This window comes from Schistocerca serialis, chromosome 7 (assembly GCF_023864345.2).
Source record: "Schistocerca serialis cubense isolate TAMUIC-IGC-003099 chromosome 7, iqSchSeri2.2, whole genome shotgun sequence".
Classification (NCBI taxonomy): domain Eukaryota; kingdom Metazoa; phylum Arthropoda; class Insecta; order Orthoptera; family Acrididae; genus Schistocerca; species Schistocerca serialis.
This window is the reverse complement of record NC_064644.1, coordinates 601,530,620-601,549,004: the sequence shown is the minus strand read 5'-3', so window position 1 is coordinate 601,549,004 and position 18,385 is coordinate 601,530,620. Positions and strand designations below refer to the sequence as shown.

The 18,385-nt window shown below is 38.4% G+C and overlaps 1 protein-coding gene across 3 annotated transcripts in view; it reads left to right on the top strand.

Annotated features, from left to right (window-relative positions):
• LOC126412277 (1-phosphatidylinositol 4,5-bisphosphate phosphodiesterase-like) overlaps window positions 1-18,385 on the top strand; it is a 613,130-nt gene that overhangs the window by 178,416 nt on the left and 416,329 nt on the right. For all 3 annotated transcript variants that reach the window (XM_050081785.1, XM_050081786.1, XM_050081784.1), the window contains exons 3-4: window positions 946-1,005; window positions 6,598-6,735. In XM_050081785.1, coding sequence (XP_049937742.1) covers window positions 946-1,005; window positions 6,598-6,735 — 198 coding nt within the window. The remainder of the gene's footprint in view (window positions 1-945; window positions 1,006-6,597; window positions 6,736-18,385) is intronic.

The window sequence follows — 18,385 nt, the reverse complement described above, 5'->3', positions numbered from 1 at the left end:
TGATGTGAACTTGTAATTAGAACAAGCAATATTAGTAACAATACACTTGTTATGGAAAATAACAATTCAAAATAAATATCATAAAGTCTCTAATAAACAGTAATTTTCTTCGTTTACACGTATGCTCCGGGAATGTTTTTTTTATTGTTCTCTGAACAGATGGCTAGTAAAACAGTAAATATTTGCCTCATTGAAAAGCTTGCAAGTGGTTTTGGTGGTGGTGTAGTTTATATTTATACTGAGCTTTAGTATTTGTGCAAGGAGGCACTGAATCCTAAACCACATAACTGCAATGTTGTGTTGTAGTTATCTTCACTCACAGCTTGTGATACAAGCTTGTACTTGAAGTGGACATCATTTTAATGGAGATCATTACTTTGTTGTGCAAATTATATATTTTCATAAGACCTCCCTGCTCACACTTTTAGTAAGAAAGCTCTGTTAAATTCTATACATTTCACACTTCCATTTTGTTATTTATTGTAAAAGAGCTCTAGTGTACTCATGAATGGCTTTAAGTTACCCCCTGGAGAGCAATAGTGGCAGCTATCAGAATTACTTCAGTATGTTTTATTACCACTTGTTCAGATACTTTTTGAACATGTCATGTTCAATAAAAACTGCTATTTTTCCATGACTGGTATGAGCTGTAGAATTGCGATCACACATGTATCAATGACAAAAGCTGTGTTATGACTGTTTTAAGCCAGTTGTGTAAAATACAATGTACTGTTATATAATGCAGGTCATTTTTAGTAGAATTTCCTTAGCCAAGACTGAACATTGTCCTGATGTATTGAAACATGAAAAGCTTCAGCATAAAAGATGGAGTGTATCTTGTGATGATAAATGACTTGATTCTCATTGTGTTTAATAGTAATCCTACCTTGTTTTGCAGAACTGCTTTCATCACATTTTGAATTACTTTTACAATTTTTGTTGCAGCATGGAAACGTCATAGAATTGTCCCAAGTTAGTGACATTAGAGCTGGTGGCCTTCCAAAGGTTTGTAAAACATGAATAACATTTAGAAACCACAGTTTAATCTGAAAATTCTAATTGTATGTAGTAGCCTTATACTCAAATAGCTAAAGAGGCTACAGCTAAGTGAAACAGGACCAATAGCAGCCTCTTACTGCTAAAAAGGAATTTTAAGCTTTCACAAAAACTTTTTCATATCCTTTCTCTGTTCAAAATAGGTGCAATTTTGTTTGGAAATTAATGGACCTATTGACTGCTCCTTGCATTTAAAAAGATAAGTGGATTGTCCTTTGAGGATATGAGAGACAAGAGTTTTGAACAGTGGAAGCTCTAGGTTGGAGTATCGACAATATAAGGAAAAGGTAGATTGCTGCTCACCGTAGAGAGACTGTTGACTTGCAGACAGGCACAATGAAAAGACACTTACACATTAGCTTTTGGCCAAAGCCTTCTTCAGAAAAGGAAGAGCACACACACACACACACACACACACACACACACACACACACACACACACACGTGCACATGACTACCATCACTGAACTCAAGCTCGAAGTCGGTATTCTGGGCTGAGCCGCTGGTGATGTCAGTCACTTGTGCATGAGGTGTGCTTGCTTCACATTTGCGCACGCGCGTTCGTGCGCGCGCGCGCGCGCGCGCGTGTGTGTGTGTGTGTGTGTGTGTGTGTGTGTGTGTGTGTGTGTGTGTGTGTGTTTGTGTGTGTGTGTTTTTCCTTTTCTGAAGAAGGCTTTGGTTGAAAGCTAATTTGTAACAGTGTTTTTGTTGTGCCTGCCTGCAACTCAACATATGATCTTTCCATTGAGTAGCGATCTATCTTTTCCTTACGTTGTAGACATTGGTTTTGGTTGGTCTATATTTCTGCAACTGTATTATCAGTTTTACTTTCAGCTTGGATATAATTTGACTGTATGTCAGTGTTCTGTGTTCACCATATGCTGCTCCAGATTCAGGGTCTCATTAATAGACATTGTATGGCTGAAACTGGTTGTATTTAAACGCCTTTTACTGCTATTGTGTCTAAAAGAAATAAAAAAGATTTTGTGCTTGTGTATCATTGCTTACAATTTCTTTGCTTCTGAGTCACTACCTTAATACGAAGTAACAAACTCATCTCCAGTATTCTTATCATCTTGTCTTACCATCCTTATACCCAAGTCTGGCTGATTTAAAACAGTATAGATGTAAAGGATTTTCTTTACATGTTTCCAAAAGGAAAGATTGATTTCTTACATATCTATATGTTGTTTTCTATGATGGCATTAAATCTGTTTACAGATATGTTTTTACATAAATTTTTAAACAACTTTACCTGCTCTATAATTTTCACATTGGCCACTCTTTTTCAGTCCTTCATGATTACTTTGCTAATATACCACTAACCCTTGTTTTTGGATGACTTATTGATATTTTTCGTGACATATATTTCTAGTGTACTATTAAGCTGTATTACTAACTCATGGAAGAAACTAAGTTGTCTTCAGCAAGGAGAAAATATGTATAAAACAGCTATGTAACCTTAAATGCATTTAATCACATGAGCATTAAGAAGTTAGAATACTGTTCTCATTCTTGGTGTCTTCAAAGAGATATGTGATTTAACTGACTAGCAAACATTATTCAGCATCTTGGAGGATTTGGTATTTGACAGTGAAACAAAAATCATTCAATAGATTCTAACAAACACCATCTCAGTGGTAAAGTTACTCATAGTAGTCTGTAACACAATGATCAGACAATTGGATGAGCTGTCCTAGTCCTCTTCTGTATTGTTTTGGAGAATGGTGCAACAATCTGGGAAACAGCTCTGGAAGTCGAAGGATTAAGAGAGATACACCTTTGATAGAAAGGAAGGACCTAGATGCTAAGGTTTTAGCCCTTACTGATGATATTGTGCTATTAGTTCAAAATGAAGATGTTAAAATCTGCTGGACAATTTGCATAGCTTTGCTTTGAAAAAATGGCCTGAAAGTGCCTTATGAAAAGACTGACTCCACAGAACATAAACATCAGAGAATTATGTTTAGCAACAATGCAAAGGAAAGACAAGCACATGGAAAGGTTCGGATATCTGTAAAAATTGATCTAATTTAATGGGATAGATAGACAAAGCCAGAGTCAGTAATTAGATCTGGCATACAAGCTAATCCAGAGTGTTGTACCTCTTCAGGGCTGCCAAACTTTTTGATGATGAGTTGAATGGAATGGATAGTGTCTTGAAAATATGTTTTATGTTGAACATCTACAGAAGTGAAACAAGGTTGATGGAGTGTAGTCCAAATTATATTAGAAGATGCTGAGGGAATAACATTAGAAAATGAGACATTAAAAGTAATTAACATGTTTTGCTATTTGGGTAGCAAAATAACCAAGGATGACCAGAGTAAAGAGGATATAAAATGCAGACTGGCAGTTGCAAGAAACAAATTAAATTTATTTACACCAAATATAATGTAAACTCTTATGACATACTTTCTGAAAGTCTGGATTGTAGCCTTATGTGAGTAATAAACAGCACAGACAAGAGGAGAAATGAAGCTTGTGAACTATGGTGTTACTAAAGAACGCTGAAGAGTAAATAGTTAAATCAAACTTTATGAAGAAGTATTGGTGCTTTTTGCCTAATATAAATTTCAGAATGAGATTTTCACTCTGCAGCGGAGTGTGCGCTGATATGAAACTTCGTGGCAGATTAAAACAGTGTACTGGACCGAGACTCAAACTCTGGACCTTTGCATTTCACAGGCAAGTGGTCTACCGACTGAGCTACCCAAGCATGACTCATGACCCGTCCTCACAGCTTTAATTCTGGCAGTACCTCATCTCCTACCTTCCAAACTTCACTGAAGCTCTTCTGCGAACCTTGCATAACTAGCACTCCTGAAAGGAAGGCTTGCAGAAGAGCTTCTGTGAAGTTTGGAAGGTAGGAGATGAGATACTGTCAGAATTAAAGCTGTGAGGCCGGGTTGTGAGTCATGCTTGGGTAGTTCAGTCGGTAGAGCACTTGCCCGTGAAAGGCACAGGTCCAGAGTTTGAGTCTCGGTCCAGTACACTGTTTTAATCTGCCAGGAAGTTTAATATAAATTTCACTTGGTCCCTTTGATACATTTCCTCAGGGAAAGATGATTAGATATGTTTGTGTTCTTCTGACTACACACACATACATATAGATACAGACCTATGTAAAGACAGACATATATTTAATCAGAAAAATGTAAAGAAATGGCAGTGGTGCAATAATCAATTGTTTTTTACCTTGAGAAATGTTTATTGCTGCAAGTCAAAGTGATACCAGGTCACAGACACCAGCAGAGTGCTTGGAAATATGTATGCAGATCACACTTCTGGATATAAGCAAAATCAGATGTAAAATGATACCACTGCTTATGTTGTTAGTGAATATAACAAAATGCATGTTGGTAATAAATAAACCGTTTCACTTCTGGTAATAGATTAGTAATAATCCTCTTTTTAGTAATTGCAAGAATTATTATTATTATTATTATTTATATTATTACTGCCCAGGGGTGAGCATAATGTGTAGGCAGGCAGTAGAGGAAGGTGAAGGGACATTTGGCCTGATACCCACAGAGCCTCTACAAAATGATATGAACTCTCATCTATATGCTTTCCTTGGCTACCAAACAATGTGAGTTCTTGTTTCGGACAAGTCTTGACTTATGTCAGTAGTGCTGCAGTAGTAGTTGAAAATGGCAGTTATTATTCTTTCTTCTGCCGATTTCTAGATTTAGTCTGTGACAGAGATTCTCGATGTTCAAAGCATTAGTGCCAATCAAAATTCAACATTAGCTGTGTCAGGTGTATTGGCTGAAGGCTACAAGCAAACAGATTGTGCTTCATTTGTGTAGGCAATTTTCTGTAGGTCTATGACTGTCCCTATCAAAGAGGGCCATAGAAAAATATGCCTCATCAGTGACGACTTGTGAAGTTGGTGCAGCAGTGTGTGATGGAGAACATTTGCTCCGTGGTTATGGATATCAGCAGCCATTTTCCACAGATACTGCAATTGCTGTGGTATGAATAGTTGCTAAGCATCTTTTGCTCAAGGTGTTTGCCAGGTAGATGCTGAAAAACATGATACCTGAATACAAAATGAATTACTTAGGAGCAGCATTGACATTTTTTGCAACAGTACCATGATGACAGTGACAAGTTTCTCAACAGGATCCTCATGGGCAATGAGATCTGCATTGCCCATTGTACTCTGGACGACAACAGTTTTAAAAGAGTTTAGCTGAGAGCTGTTTGATCATTGGCTGTACAGTTCTGATGTTGCTCCCAGCAATTTCTGTCTTTCCTTGCACCTCAAAAAATTCCTGTCCTTTGGACACCACTTTCATAATGACAAAAACTAAATCCAACTGTCACACACTGGTTCCATTCCCACGAGCCAGATTTATACGACACAGGAATACAAACATTATGGTGAAGAATAATTCAGTCATTGCAGTATTTATTGTCAGTAAAGTTTTCCATGTAACTAGGTTTTCTTTTCTTTTCTTTTTTTAAAAAAAAGACAAAATACCCAGTGAAACTCAATTTCTGGATGACCATGACCCTTGTAGACTACTGGCTACTGGGAGTAGTGGGTTTAGAGAACTTGGACAATGTTTTCTGTGGAGTGTGCCAAGCTATCCTTTGTCCTTGTCTCATTAAAAGAGAGAGAGAGACTAAATCAAGCAAGAAGAGATGCAAATGGTCTGCAGCAGGTCTCACACAAGCACAGATGAATGTTCCCCCAACATATTACACTGCCCCCACTGAAGTACATCCAGACATGCCATCGACCTGGAGTAACAAAATATGTAATTCATCCAACCAGCCTACATTAATCCACAGTACAGCATCCATGCCCACATGTCCACTGCAGTCATAAATAACAATGTCAGTTGGTTACCATGGGAATGCTTAGAGGTATGTCTGCTGCAGAGCCCCATGTTCAACAGTGTATACTGCATTGTGTACTTCAAAATGCTTGTGCCTGCACTAGCATTGTTTTCTGTCATCAGATCTGCCACAGATCGCCACATAATCTGCTTTACAGAGTGAGAAAGCCTTTGATGTCCACATTATTTGATGATGTGTTGATGTCCAGTTTCTTGTCACCTACTTGTGGGTCCCCCTCCCTTCAACGACTTTCTATAATGCTCACAACAATAGCATGTGAAGAGCCAACCACCTTTGCTGTTTCCAGTATGCTCACTTCCAGGTGCCACATCATCGCAATCTATCTTTTTGTCAATGGATTTCCCCATTTGAGGCCTGTATTGTTGATGATACATTTTCCCATTCAGCTCCACTCCACTTATATGCTTTTCTTACTGTGACACATGACTGCAATGCCTCCAGGCTGCATTCAATCTCATAATGGGCAGTAGTCATAATTTTTAGGGTGATTGGTGTATATTTGTAGGATCAGAGATTCACAAAACTGTTCTCAATTGCAGGGGCTGTTGTATACAGTTGTAGACTTTCTTTCCATATCATGTTGCAACATGTATAATCCGACATTGTGAAACAATTACGTGTCTCATTTTGAATTTAGATTGACATGTATGTCCCTTTTCTGTCTCAAAGGATCAGAAACTGCTGTCACAATTACGTGGAAAACATGGTGATGATGTGGAAGAAAAGTCACTAACTATATGCAGTGGTACAGATTATGTCAACATCAACTACCAGCATGTAATATGTCCAGATACTGACACCGCCAAGGTAAGTAATTCTAAACAGTTTTGCTATTAGTTTTATCCATTTGCGTTGTACGACAAAAAATTCAGAGACAAATTCTCTCAATTTTTCTCTGAATCAGTTGAGCTAAATTTGCTGAAACGAAATGGATAGAGTCAGTGGGAATGAAATCAGTGAAAGTACAAAATGGTTCAAAATAATGACATCCAGTATTGTTGAAGCTCCAGTCTCATGAATATTTGACAGTTTTGTGTCAAGGAAGAAGACATAAATTTCTGTTGGTGTTAGGGCATCTTCCCAATGTTTCTGCTATGAGTGTGGAATTTGATTCCAGATTTCCATTTGTTTCTGTCTTGATCGTATTTTGAAGTAATAACCTTCTCTCTTCAACCAATATGTCATCACATTCTTTCATATTTGTTGGTATATTCTGAATATTACTTGCACTGTCTAGCTCTGTGAGTGAAGCTACTGGCTGCTGGGGTTGGCTCAGTATTGCACTTATACAGGCAAGGCAGCACCATCTGGAACCCTGAAATAACACAAGATTTTGAGTCAGGCAGCCTGTGGCAACTGTCACTTGTGGAGCACAGTGCTATCTTGTGGTACCTAATTTGAAATGGCCGCTGCTACTTCCCTGCAAATATCAATCATCGATGTATGCTGTGCTCAAGGACCAAAGCTTGTCCCGTGTCTTAATGTGGGTGTACCCCTGATCTCAATTAAAACTGTTACAGATTATTCTGATATTGGCTCTTACCTTTGTGATCAAGTTCCCATACGAAGATTCATGGTACAACATCCTCATTGTTTCACACTGTATTTTGTGTCTGTTCTCTTGACTATTCAGTCACATGTGACTTCTCAGCCTCCTCCTATCTCATGTGATATGTGTGCTTGACACAATTCTCGGTGACAGTGCAAACTATTTGTCCTGTGTAGGGCTGCCAGAAGCTGCACAATCTGCCTCCTTGTGCACACATCATTTTAGCACTCCTGCAGGAGGTTCAAAATGCTGCTGCCTTGCGTATGTACGCAGAACACTGTGTCGGACCCCAGTCAGTAGAAAGATGAGTATTCCATGCACTATAAAATCCCAAAATATGCATGCATTCATGTACTATCGAACAACCGTACGTGCATGATCAAGTGAAAACTACATTAAAACATGCACTATCATTTTTGTTGCCAATTTATTAATTCACTTCCCTTTTTGCACAGTTATCAACGTAGAAACATTTCAAAATTTTTTCTGTGGTGGTATCAGTCAAAATATTTTTGTAAGCAGAAATGACCTTCCTGCATCACAAATTTGAATGGGCATATTTGTGACGGTGTCAGGTCAAATTCTTCTTTCATTCTTTCACCACAAAATACCTTCTTCACTGAACAAAAGAATCTATTGTCCGGGTTATTGTTTATGATGCTGTCCCATTTGTTCTTTGTATCTATTCCCACTTTCTCATGGACATGACTAGTGATTACTCAGTGGCATTAGTCAGTCAGTCAGTCGGACAGTAGCTGCCTGTCAATAAACAACAGCTACACGGAAGTACGAGATTTTTTGACATTTTACGAGTTCCTAACTAGAAGCAAATTATATTGTTCATCTTTGTGCTTTGGTAGTTCAGTTTTTTTTAATTTCTGCATATTACTTTAATATTTAATGGACATAGTTCTCACGTTTTTGTTTGTGTCAGAAAGTAAACTGATTTTGTGACATATTACAAGTTCGTAATCAGGAGAGAATGATTTAAACACGTTTATTGCATTTTCATCAGTGTTCCACAGTGCATGTCAATAGTCCTGTGTTTGTCTGTGTAGTGTAGTTTTCCACCATATTTCCATCTTTAGCATGGATAGGGACTGTGATTGCTGCGTGCAGATGTGAGCTCTCATCCCCAGGCTATGCTGGCTTCAGTTACAAAGCCTGAGGCTGCAGTGGATGGGCATCATTGGTGTGGGCCAGCCATGGGAATTCAATGGATGTCCAGCACGATCCAGAGTCTGCCAATTGGCCTTCACCAGTAGCCGTCCAGTTACTCATCCCAGTTACTGCTTGCACTGAGGTTGACCCCTCACCCGTGGTCGAGTTGGAGGTCGCCTCGGGGAGTGGTAGGCTGTGAAAGACTTGCCGGGCGGCTGAACATAAGGCGTCCTGGGTTAGTCTGACAAACAGGTTCTAGATGCTGTCTGTGGCAGACACTGTCCCTCAGCCAGATGCAGTCGCTTGTCTTTGTTTTGTGTCAGAGGAAACCATTCAGCCTGCAATATCCAGGCAGTTGTAGAGGGTAGGGTCATTCGAAGTTGGCAGTTTCAATGTTAGATGCGTTATGAGTCCCACTTAGCAACATGGCTGCCAAGAAGGAGAAGAAAGCCAATGTGCACTCTGTTGCATACCGGTTGGAGTCATTCCAAATGTGGAATGGGTTTTTCTTGATGCCGTGAAGAGCACGGGAGAGCAGTCAACTGCAGGTGGTGGCTCACATCAGTGTCACTTTGAATTGGGTGAGATTATCTCTGGTTTTGAGTGTCTACCAGAAGTGGTAAAGGATGTCAGTTTGTTTGCGAGATGAAACCCAGAGCACACCATTTCAAGCATAGTTGACAGGACTGATTGCGGACCTCTGGTACAGAGCCAAGTGGAAGATCTGTATCAGAGGCTCAGATGGTTCTGCGACGATATAGGCTGCAGACTACTTGACTTTCACTGTAAGATGGTGGGGTTTCAGGTTTCAGTAAATAGGTCAGGAGTCATTACATGCAGGAGGTGGCTACATGGGTAGCGTGGCTGTGTGGGATGGACTGTCTGGTTTTTCAGGTTGGAGGGTCTCAGGGAAACAAAAAAGGGGCTTCATTCTCAAAGGGTGAAGGTTGAACACAGGAAGATCATAGGTCTAGGAACAATCTTGATAACAGTTGTAAATTGTCGTAGCTGGCACTGATACTCAAATTGTTTGAGGCACTGAAAGCTGGCTAAAGCTGGAGGTAAGTTCAGCTGAAATATTTATGAAAGAGCTAATGGAGTTCAGAAAGGATAGGATTAATACATGTGGCATGTTTGTTGCTGTTAGCAGTAGTTTATCTTGTAGTGAAATTGAAATAGATAGTTCCTGAGAGTTAGTATGGGTGCAGGTCATTCTTGGCAACCAGAATAAAATAGTAATTTGATTCTTTTACTGACCTCTCAACTTAGATGATACAAATGCTGCAAGGTTCAAAGAAAACATGAGCCTGTTTTCAAACACGTACTCCACTCGTGCAATTATAGTTGGTGGTGACATCAATTTATCCTCAATAAATTGGTGGATATACGTGTTTAAATCAGGAAGTACACATAAAACATCATCCAAAATTGTGCTAAATGCATTCTCTGAAAAGTATTTTGAGCAGTTAGTTCATGAGCCCACTGGATTAGTAAATGGTTGCGAAAACATACTTGACCTCTTATATAATAATCCTGGGATGATAATATGCATCAAAACAGATACAGGGGCTAGTGAACACGGTTGTTGTTGCGAGACTGAATGCTTTAACTCCCAAATCCACCAAAAATAAATAAAAAAATATCTATTCAAAAAGAAGCAGATAAAAATTCACTTCACACCTCCCTGAGAGACAATCTCTGCTCCTTTCAAATTAACAATGTAAGAGTGGACCAGATGTGGCTTGAATTCAAAAAAATAGCAACGGCAACTGAGAAATTTATACCAAATAAATTAACAAAAGACAGAACTGATGCCCCATGGCACACAAAACAGGCCAGAACACTGCTGCAGAAACAACAACAAAAAAAAGCATGCCAAATTTAAACAAATGCAAAATCCCCAAGATTGGCAATATTTTGCTGAAGCTCGAAATTTAATTTGGACTTCAGTGAGAGATGCTTGTAGTAGTTTCCATAATGAAACTTTGTCATGAAAGCAGCCTGAAAATCCAAAGAGATTCTGGTTGTATGTACAGTATGCTAGCAGCAAAATGCAATCAGTGCTCTCCCTGCATTATAGCAGTGGAAAAACTATCGATGACAGAGCTGCTAAAGCAGAATTACTGTACACGGTCTTCTGAAATTTCTTCAGCAAAGAAGACGAAGTAAATATTCCAGAATTGGAATCAAGAACATCTGCCAACTTAGAAGTAGATATCCTCAGAGCAGCAAAGCAACTCAAATCATTTAATAAAAGCAAGTCTTCCAGTCCATATTTTATACCAATTAGGTTCCTTTCAGAGTATGCTGATGCAATAGCTCTGTACTTAACAATCATGTACAACCACTCGCTCAACATAAGACCCATACCCAAAGACTGGAAAGCTGCATAGGTCACACCAACAGTCAAGAAAGGCAATAGGGGTAATCCACTAATTACGGGCCCATATCATTAACATTGATATGCAAAGGATTTTGGAACATATATGTTTGAACATTAAGAATTATCTCAAAGAGAATCGTCTATTGACACACAGTCAGCATGGATTTAGAAAACATCATTCTTGTGAAATTCTTTATTTACATGAAATGTTGAGTGCCATTGACTAGGGATTTCAAATTGATTCTGTATTTCTAGATTTCCAGAAAAGGCTTTTGACACCATACTTCACAAGAAGCTTCTAATTAAACTGCGTACTTATGAAATATCATCTCAGTTATGCGACTGGATTCATGATATCCCGTCAGAGAGGTCATAGTTCATAGTAGTTGATGGAAGGTCATTGGTGGAAAGTCATCGAGTAAAACAGAAGTGATTTCTGGCATTCCCCAAGGTAGTGTTATAGGCTCTCTGCTGTTCCTTGTCTATATCAACAATTTTAGGAGACATTCTGAGCAGCTGTCTTAGGTTGTTTGCAGATGATACTGTCACTTGTTGTCTAGTAAAGTCCTCAGAAAATCAAAATAAATTGCAAAAAAGTTAGAAAAGTTATCTGTATGGTGGGAAAATTGGCAGTTAACCCTAAATAATGAAAAGAGTGAGATCATCCACAAGAGTTCTAAAAGGTATCCATTAAAATTTGGTTACATGATAAATCAGACAAATCTAAAGGCCATAAATTCAACTATATATCTAGAAATTACAATTGTGATCAACTTAAATTGGAAAGATCACACAGAAAATGTTGTGGGGAAGGTGAACCAAAGACGGCATTTTATTGGCAGAACACTCAGAAGGTGCAACAGATCCAGTAAAGAGACTGCCTATTCTACGTTTGTCCATCCTGTTTAGGAATACTGTTGTGCAGTGTGGAATCTTACCATATAGGATTAACGGAGAACATTGAGAAAGTTCAAAGAAGTGTAACACGTTTTGTGTTATTGAGAAATAGGGGAGAGTGTGTCATGGAAATGATACAGAATTTGGGGTTGACATCATGAAAACAAAGCCTTTTGCAGCAGGAAATCACCAACTTTCTCCTCCTTATGTGAAAATATTATGTTTAGGATGACCTACATAGGGAGAAATGATCATCATAATAAAATAGGGAAATCAAAGCCGGCACAGAAAGATAGAGGTCTTCATTTTTCCTGTGTACTGTTGGAGAGTGGAATAACAGAGAATTATTGTGAAGGTGGTTCGATGACCCCTCTGCCAGGCACTTAAGTGTGATTTGAAGAGTATCCATGTAGTTGTAGGTGAATGTCTGGAATTCTTCAGCAATTGACATTGAGTCTACTGGTAGCAGACAGTGGCTTCTGATTTTGTTATTGTACAGGGCAATTTTGAGAAGTTTGTCTTAATGTTAATTAAATCCTACTGCATATTTTTGCATTCAAATGCTGCTTGTGCATCTCTGATACATACAGGAAAAATATAGCCTGCAGTGTGTAGGGAGCAGCATCACTTAACAGCAAAATAACTTCTGATTTTGTTATTGTACAGGGCAATTTTGAGAAGTTTGTCTTAATGTTAATTAAATTCTACTGCATATTTTTGCATTCAAATGCTGCTTGTGCATCTCTGATACATACAGGAAAAATATAGCCTACAGTGTGTAGGGAGCAGCATCACTTAACAGCAAAATAACTCTGTTTTTATTTATGTTATTTGGTCTCAGACACCTAAAATGTAAGCAGCATTTTCTCAGAAAATGACTTATAAAACTAGAGATTTAAATGAGAGTAAAGCAGTTATTTAATATCTTATTCAGTTACAATATTCGATTAAAACTTAGACAATCTATCATCAAACAAACTAGTAGTTGTGGAGTTATTTGCATGTTGCAGTACTTTACAACACACTAGATGGGTTTGACCGAGTCCATCTTAAGTTAATTTTCCTATAATTACATTAGCAACATAGTGCTCCATAGGATCAGTTGTTTCATTTACAGATGTATATATGTTTGAGTTTCCAAGTCCTCACAAATTTTATACTGTACCTGGTTGGTAAAATAACAAGTATTTTTATGTATGTGAAAATAGTTTTCATTTATTTTTACACAAAATTAAATTTATTTTGGAAAATACATTACATAGACCTACCTGACAATAAGATCTTAGAACATAATTTTTCCTCAATAATGAGGGACAAGGGACATCTTTTGTTATATACTCCTCCAAAAAAGCCTTTAGAGTTGGGCTTCTCCGGCAAAAGCATCACACAAATCCATATAAAAATTATTTTTCAATGCCATATGTGTGGGAGTAGTAATAAATGCCTGGATTTGGTGTGCTGCAGGTTATTTTGTTTTTCACATTCTCGCCATAGGTGACATATATGCGACATGCTGTTCAACTTGAACTTTTTAGTACATTTTATCTGAAGTAATAAAGGATCTACTAGTTCCATGGATATGATTAAAAAAACAACTAGCATTCTTATTTAATTAATTATACAAAATAAATTTTGTAATGTTTACAAAAGACAAGTTGTTAGTGAGATTTGTTGAAATTCCACAACACTGCTCTGCAGCTGTGTCATTGTTGCCTCAGCTGCGGTTCCTGACTTAGAAGGCTAAATTTCCATTGTCATGAAATCAACAATTTGCCAATGGTTGTTGTGGATGAATAAATCTGCATGCAGGTGTTGGTAAAATTCTGGGAAAGCAGCCTCTTGTGAGATTCTTAGCTTCCCTCTCCCTCCCCTCTTTTCTTTCTTCATTCCTCATTCCTAAAACAAAAACAAGAATCATAAAAACTGAAAAACAGGTGTCTACTCAAAACTGTTAAAATATGCATTTAATCTGGAAATAATGTATATTATATGCACAATTAAACTAATAATGCCATGTATATGAATTATGCATGTTTTTAAGCCCCAGAAAGATAAAAATGTACACAGAAGAAGTATATTTATTTGGAATCAGAAATTAAGAAAATGGGTGAGCCCTGAGTTTGAGCTATGTTCAATGAGCCATTAAAAACATGCATTTGCATGGAATTCTCATCTTCATGATGGCAGATGTAGGTATCAGAAACTTGAGAATTTTATTCAAAATTATGCAACTTAAAAACAAAAATGATTTTATTTGGGCATTCTAAAGACTGACACATACCAGAAACCCCCCTTGAGCAAAACAAATAATCAGCATTGCACTTTTTTTTTTATCTGACTGTACCCAGTTTGTGTGCCCAGTCACTCACTTCATATTGAGGGATTGCATTTAGGACAGCTTTGCAATATATCCTTGTTATTTGCCCAGGTAGCTCAAATCATAATGACCAATTACTTTGTCATTATACTATTGTCTCTCCCACTCAGCTCTTCTCATTCTGGGACTGATGACCATAGCAGTGTGGTCCCTGAAATCCCACAAACCAACCATCTTCTCATTCTATCAGTAGTTTATCATACAGGACTGGAGCAATGAAGGATACGTTGTGGATGGAAAAGGCTGTAGGCTGCACCCATTTTTAAGAAAGGTCATAGGACAGATGCAGGTCATTACAGGTCTATATCACTACTGTCAGTCTGTTGTAGAACTATGGAACATGTTTCACACTGATATATTATGTTGTTTCTGGACAGTGAAAATCTCATCTATAAAAACAACATGCATGTCATACACAGAGATCTTGCAAAACTCAGCTCACTCTGTTTGTCCTTGAGGTCCAGAGTTTCTTGACTTGAGGAAGGTATTTGATGCAGTTCCTCGCTGTCCTTCAGTGAAAAAGATACCAGTGTATTGAGTATAAGACGAAATTTGTGATTGGATTCAGGATTTCCTTGCAGATAAAACCTAACACATTACGCACTTATAATGCGAGAAAATAAACTGATTTAAAATTACTTTTAGAGGTACGCCAAGGAAGTGTGATAAGGCTGTTACTGTTTACAGTACATATATAAATGATCTAGTGGAAAACAGGGAGAGCTTGCAAAGGCTGTTCACAAATGATGCCATTGTCTATAGGAAGAAAGCAATGCCAGTAGACTGTAATAAATTGTGGGAAGACCAGCAGAATATTTATGGTTACTGCAGGGAATGGCTGCTGACCCTGAAGACAGATGAATGTAACATATTGTGCATAAATAGGCCAAGAAATCCAATTCTGTTTGATTGAACAGTTACTTCTGTAAGAAACCTAGTAGTAGCAGCCATCTAACACACTATGAAGTGAAATGACCACATAAAACAAGTTTTTGGAAAAGCAGATGTCAGGCTGAGAATAATTCGAAGAATATTAAAGATATTAAATTCATCCATGAAATAATACCTTATGGAACACTTGTCCAATGGATTCTTGAATATTGCTCATCAGCATAGACCCCTTACAAGACTGGGTTAGTGGAAGAGATTAAGATGATCCAGCAAAGAATGGTATATTTTGTCATGAGATCCTTTAGTTGGTGCATGAGCCATACATAGGTGTTCAGCAAACTCCAGTGGCAGAGGTGTCATGCATCTTGGAGAGGTTTAGTTTTAAAATTCTGAGAGAGTCTGTTCTGGGAAGCATTGGGCAGTATGTTGTTTCCACCCACATAAGTCTTACAATATGACCATAGTTAGAAAATCAGAGAAATTGGAGCTCAGATGGAGGTTTGCCAAGCCATTCCTCCCATATGCAGCATTGCACATGGATTGGCGAAGGAGGAGGGCAGAGGGCACGTAGTAGTACTAGAAGTACAAAGCCCCACAAACAGTAAAATGGCATTCAGAGTATAGATGAAAATATAGATGTAGACAGACTTTGTTTTTGTGGACATGTTTCTTAGTTCTATGATCAGGTCATTCAAAAGGTTTCCTTTCAAGGTATAAGGCAACACTCAACTACAGCTCACAGTACCAATGCATCTATGCTCCTGTGTCATTGCTTGAAAACTAATAAAGTTGTAAAGCTAATGACCTTAAAATACTTTGACAGATGTCTTCTCCCTTGTTCATTTGATTACTAGATAGGTACTTGGAACAATTTTAGGCAAGAAAGGTGAGACTGTAGATGATAAAAGTGTAGGCCCTCAACATTTGTTTTGGAAACAATATGTAATACTGTTTGCACAAAATATTTTGGGTCTCCTATCAGGGAAAATACTGGGAGCATAAGCACGATTCCCCCCATGAACCATAGACCTTGCCGTTGGTGGGGAGGCTTGCGTGCCTCAGCGATACAGATAGCCGTACCGTAGGTGCAACCACAATGGAGGGGTATCTGTTGAGAGGCCAGACAAATGTATGGTTCCTGAAGAGGGGCAGCAGCCTTTTCAGTAGTTGCAGGGGCAACAGTCTGGATAATTGACTGATCTGTAACACTAACCAAAACGGCCTTGCTGTGCTGGTACTGCGAACGGCTGAAAGCAAGGGGAAACTACGGCCATAATTTTTCCCGAGGGCATGCAACTTTACTGTGTGGATAAATGATGATGGTGTCCTCTTGGGTAAAATATTCTGGACGTAAAATAGTCCCCCATTCAGATCTCCAGGTGGGGACTACTCAGGAGGATGTCGTTATCAGGAAAAAGAAAACTGGCGTTCTGCGGGTCGGAGCATGGAATGTCAGATCCCTTAATCAGGCAGGTAGGTTAGAAAATTTAAAAAGGGAAATGGATAGGTTAAACTTGGATATAGTAGGAATTAGAGAAGTTCGGTGGCAGGAGGAACAAGACTTTTGGTCAGGTGAATACAGGGTTATAAATACAAAATCAAATAGGGGTAACGCAGGAGTAGGTTTAATAATGAATAAAACAATAGGAATGCGAGTAAGCTACTACAAACAGCACAGGAAACGCATTGTTGTGGCCAAGATAGACACGAAGCCCACGCCTACAACAGTAGTACAAGTCTATATGCCAACTAGCTCTGCAGATGACGAAGAAATTGAAGAAATGTATGATTAAATAAAAGAAATTATTCAGATAGTGAAGGGAGACGAAAATTTAATAGTGATGGGTGACTGGAATTCGAGAGTAGGAAAAGGGAGAGAAGGAAACGTGGTAGGTGAATATGGATTGGAGGTAAGAAATGAAAGAATGAAGCTGCCTGGTGGAATTTTGCACAGAGCATAACTTAATCATAGCTAACACTTGGTTCAAGAATCATAAAAGAAGGTTGTATACATGAAAGAATCCTGGAGATATTTAAAGGTATCAGATAGATTATATAATGGTAAGACAGAGATTTAGGAACCAAGTTTTAAACTGTAAGACATTTCCAGGGGCAGATGTGGACTCTGACCACAATATATTGGTTATGAACTGTAGATTAAAACTGAAGAAACTGCAAAAAGGTGGGAATTTAAGGAGATGGGACCTGGATAAACTAACTAAACCAGAGGTTGTACAGAGTTTCAGGGAGAGCATAAGGGAACAATTGACAAGAATGGGGGAAAGAAATACAGTAGAAGAAGAATGGGTAGCATTGAGGGATGAAGTAGTGAAGGCAGCAGAGGATCAAGTAGGTAAAAAGACAAGGGCTAGTAGAAATCCTTGGGTGACAGAAGAAATATTGAATTTAATTGCTGAAAGGAGAAAATATAAAAATGCAGTAAATGAAGCAGGCAAAAAGGAATACAAACGTCTCAAACATGAGATCGACAGGAAGTGCAAAAAGGCTAAGCAGACATGGCTAGAGGACAAATGTAAGGATGTAAAGGCTTATCTCACTTGGGGTAAGATAGATACTGCCTACAGGAAAATTAAAGAGACTTTTGGAGAAAAGAGAACCATTTGTATGAATATCAAGAGCTCAGATGGGAACCCAGTTCTAAGCAAAGAAGGGAAGGCAGAAAGGTGGAAGGAGTATATAGAGGGTCTATACAAGGCCGATGTACTTGAGGACAATATCATGGAAATGGAAGAGGATGTAGATGAAGATGAAATGGGAGATATGATAGTGCGTGAAGAGTTTGATAGAGCACTGAAAGATCTAAGTTGAAAGAAGGCCCCGGGAGTAGACAACATTCCATCAGAACTGCTGACAGCCTTGGGAGAGCCAATCCTGACAAAACTCTACCATCTGGTGAGCAAAATGTATGACACAGGAGAAATACCCTCAGACTTCAGGAAGAATACAATAATTCCAATTCCAAAGAAAGCAGGCATTGACAGATGTGAAAATTACCGAACTATCATTTTAATAAGTCACAGCTGCAAAATACTAACACGAATTCTTTACAGTGAATGGAAAAGCTGGTAGAAGCCGACCTCCGGGAAGATCAGTTTGGATTCCGTAGAAATATGGGAATACTTGAGGCAATACTGACCTTACGACTTATTTTAGAAGCTAGATTAAGAAAAGGCAAACC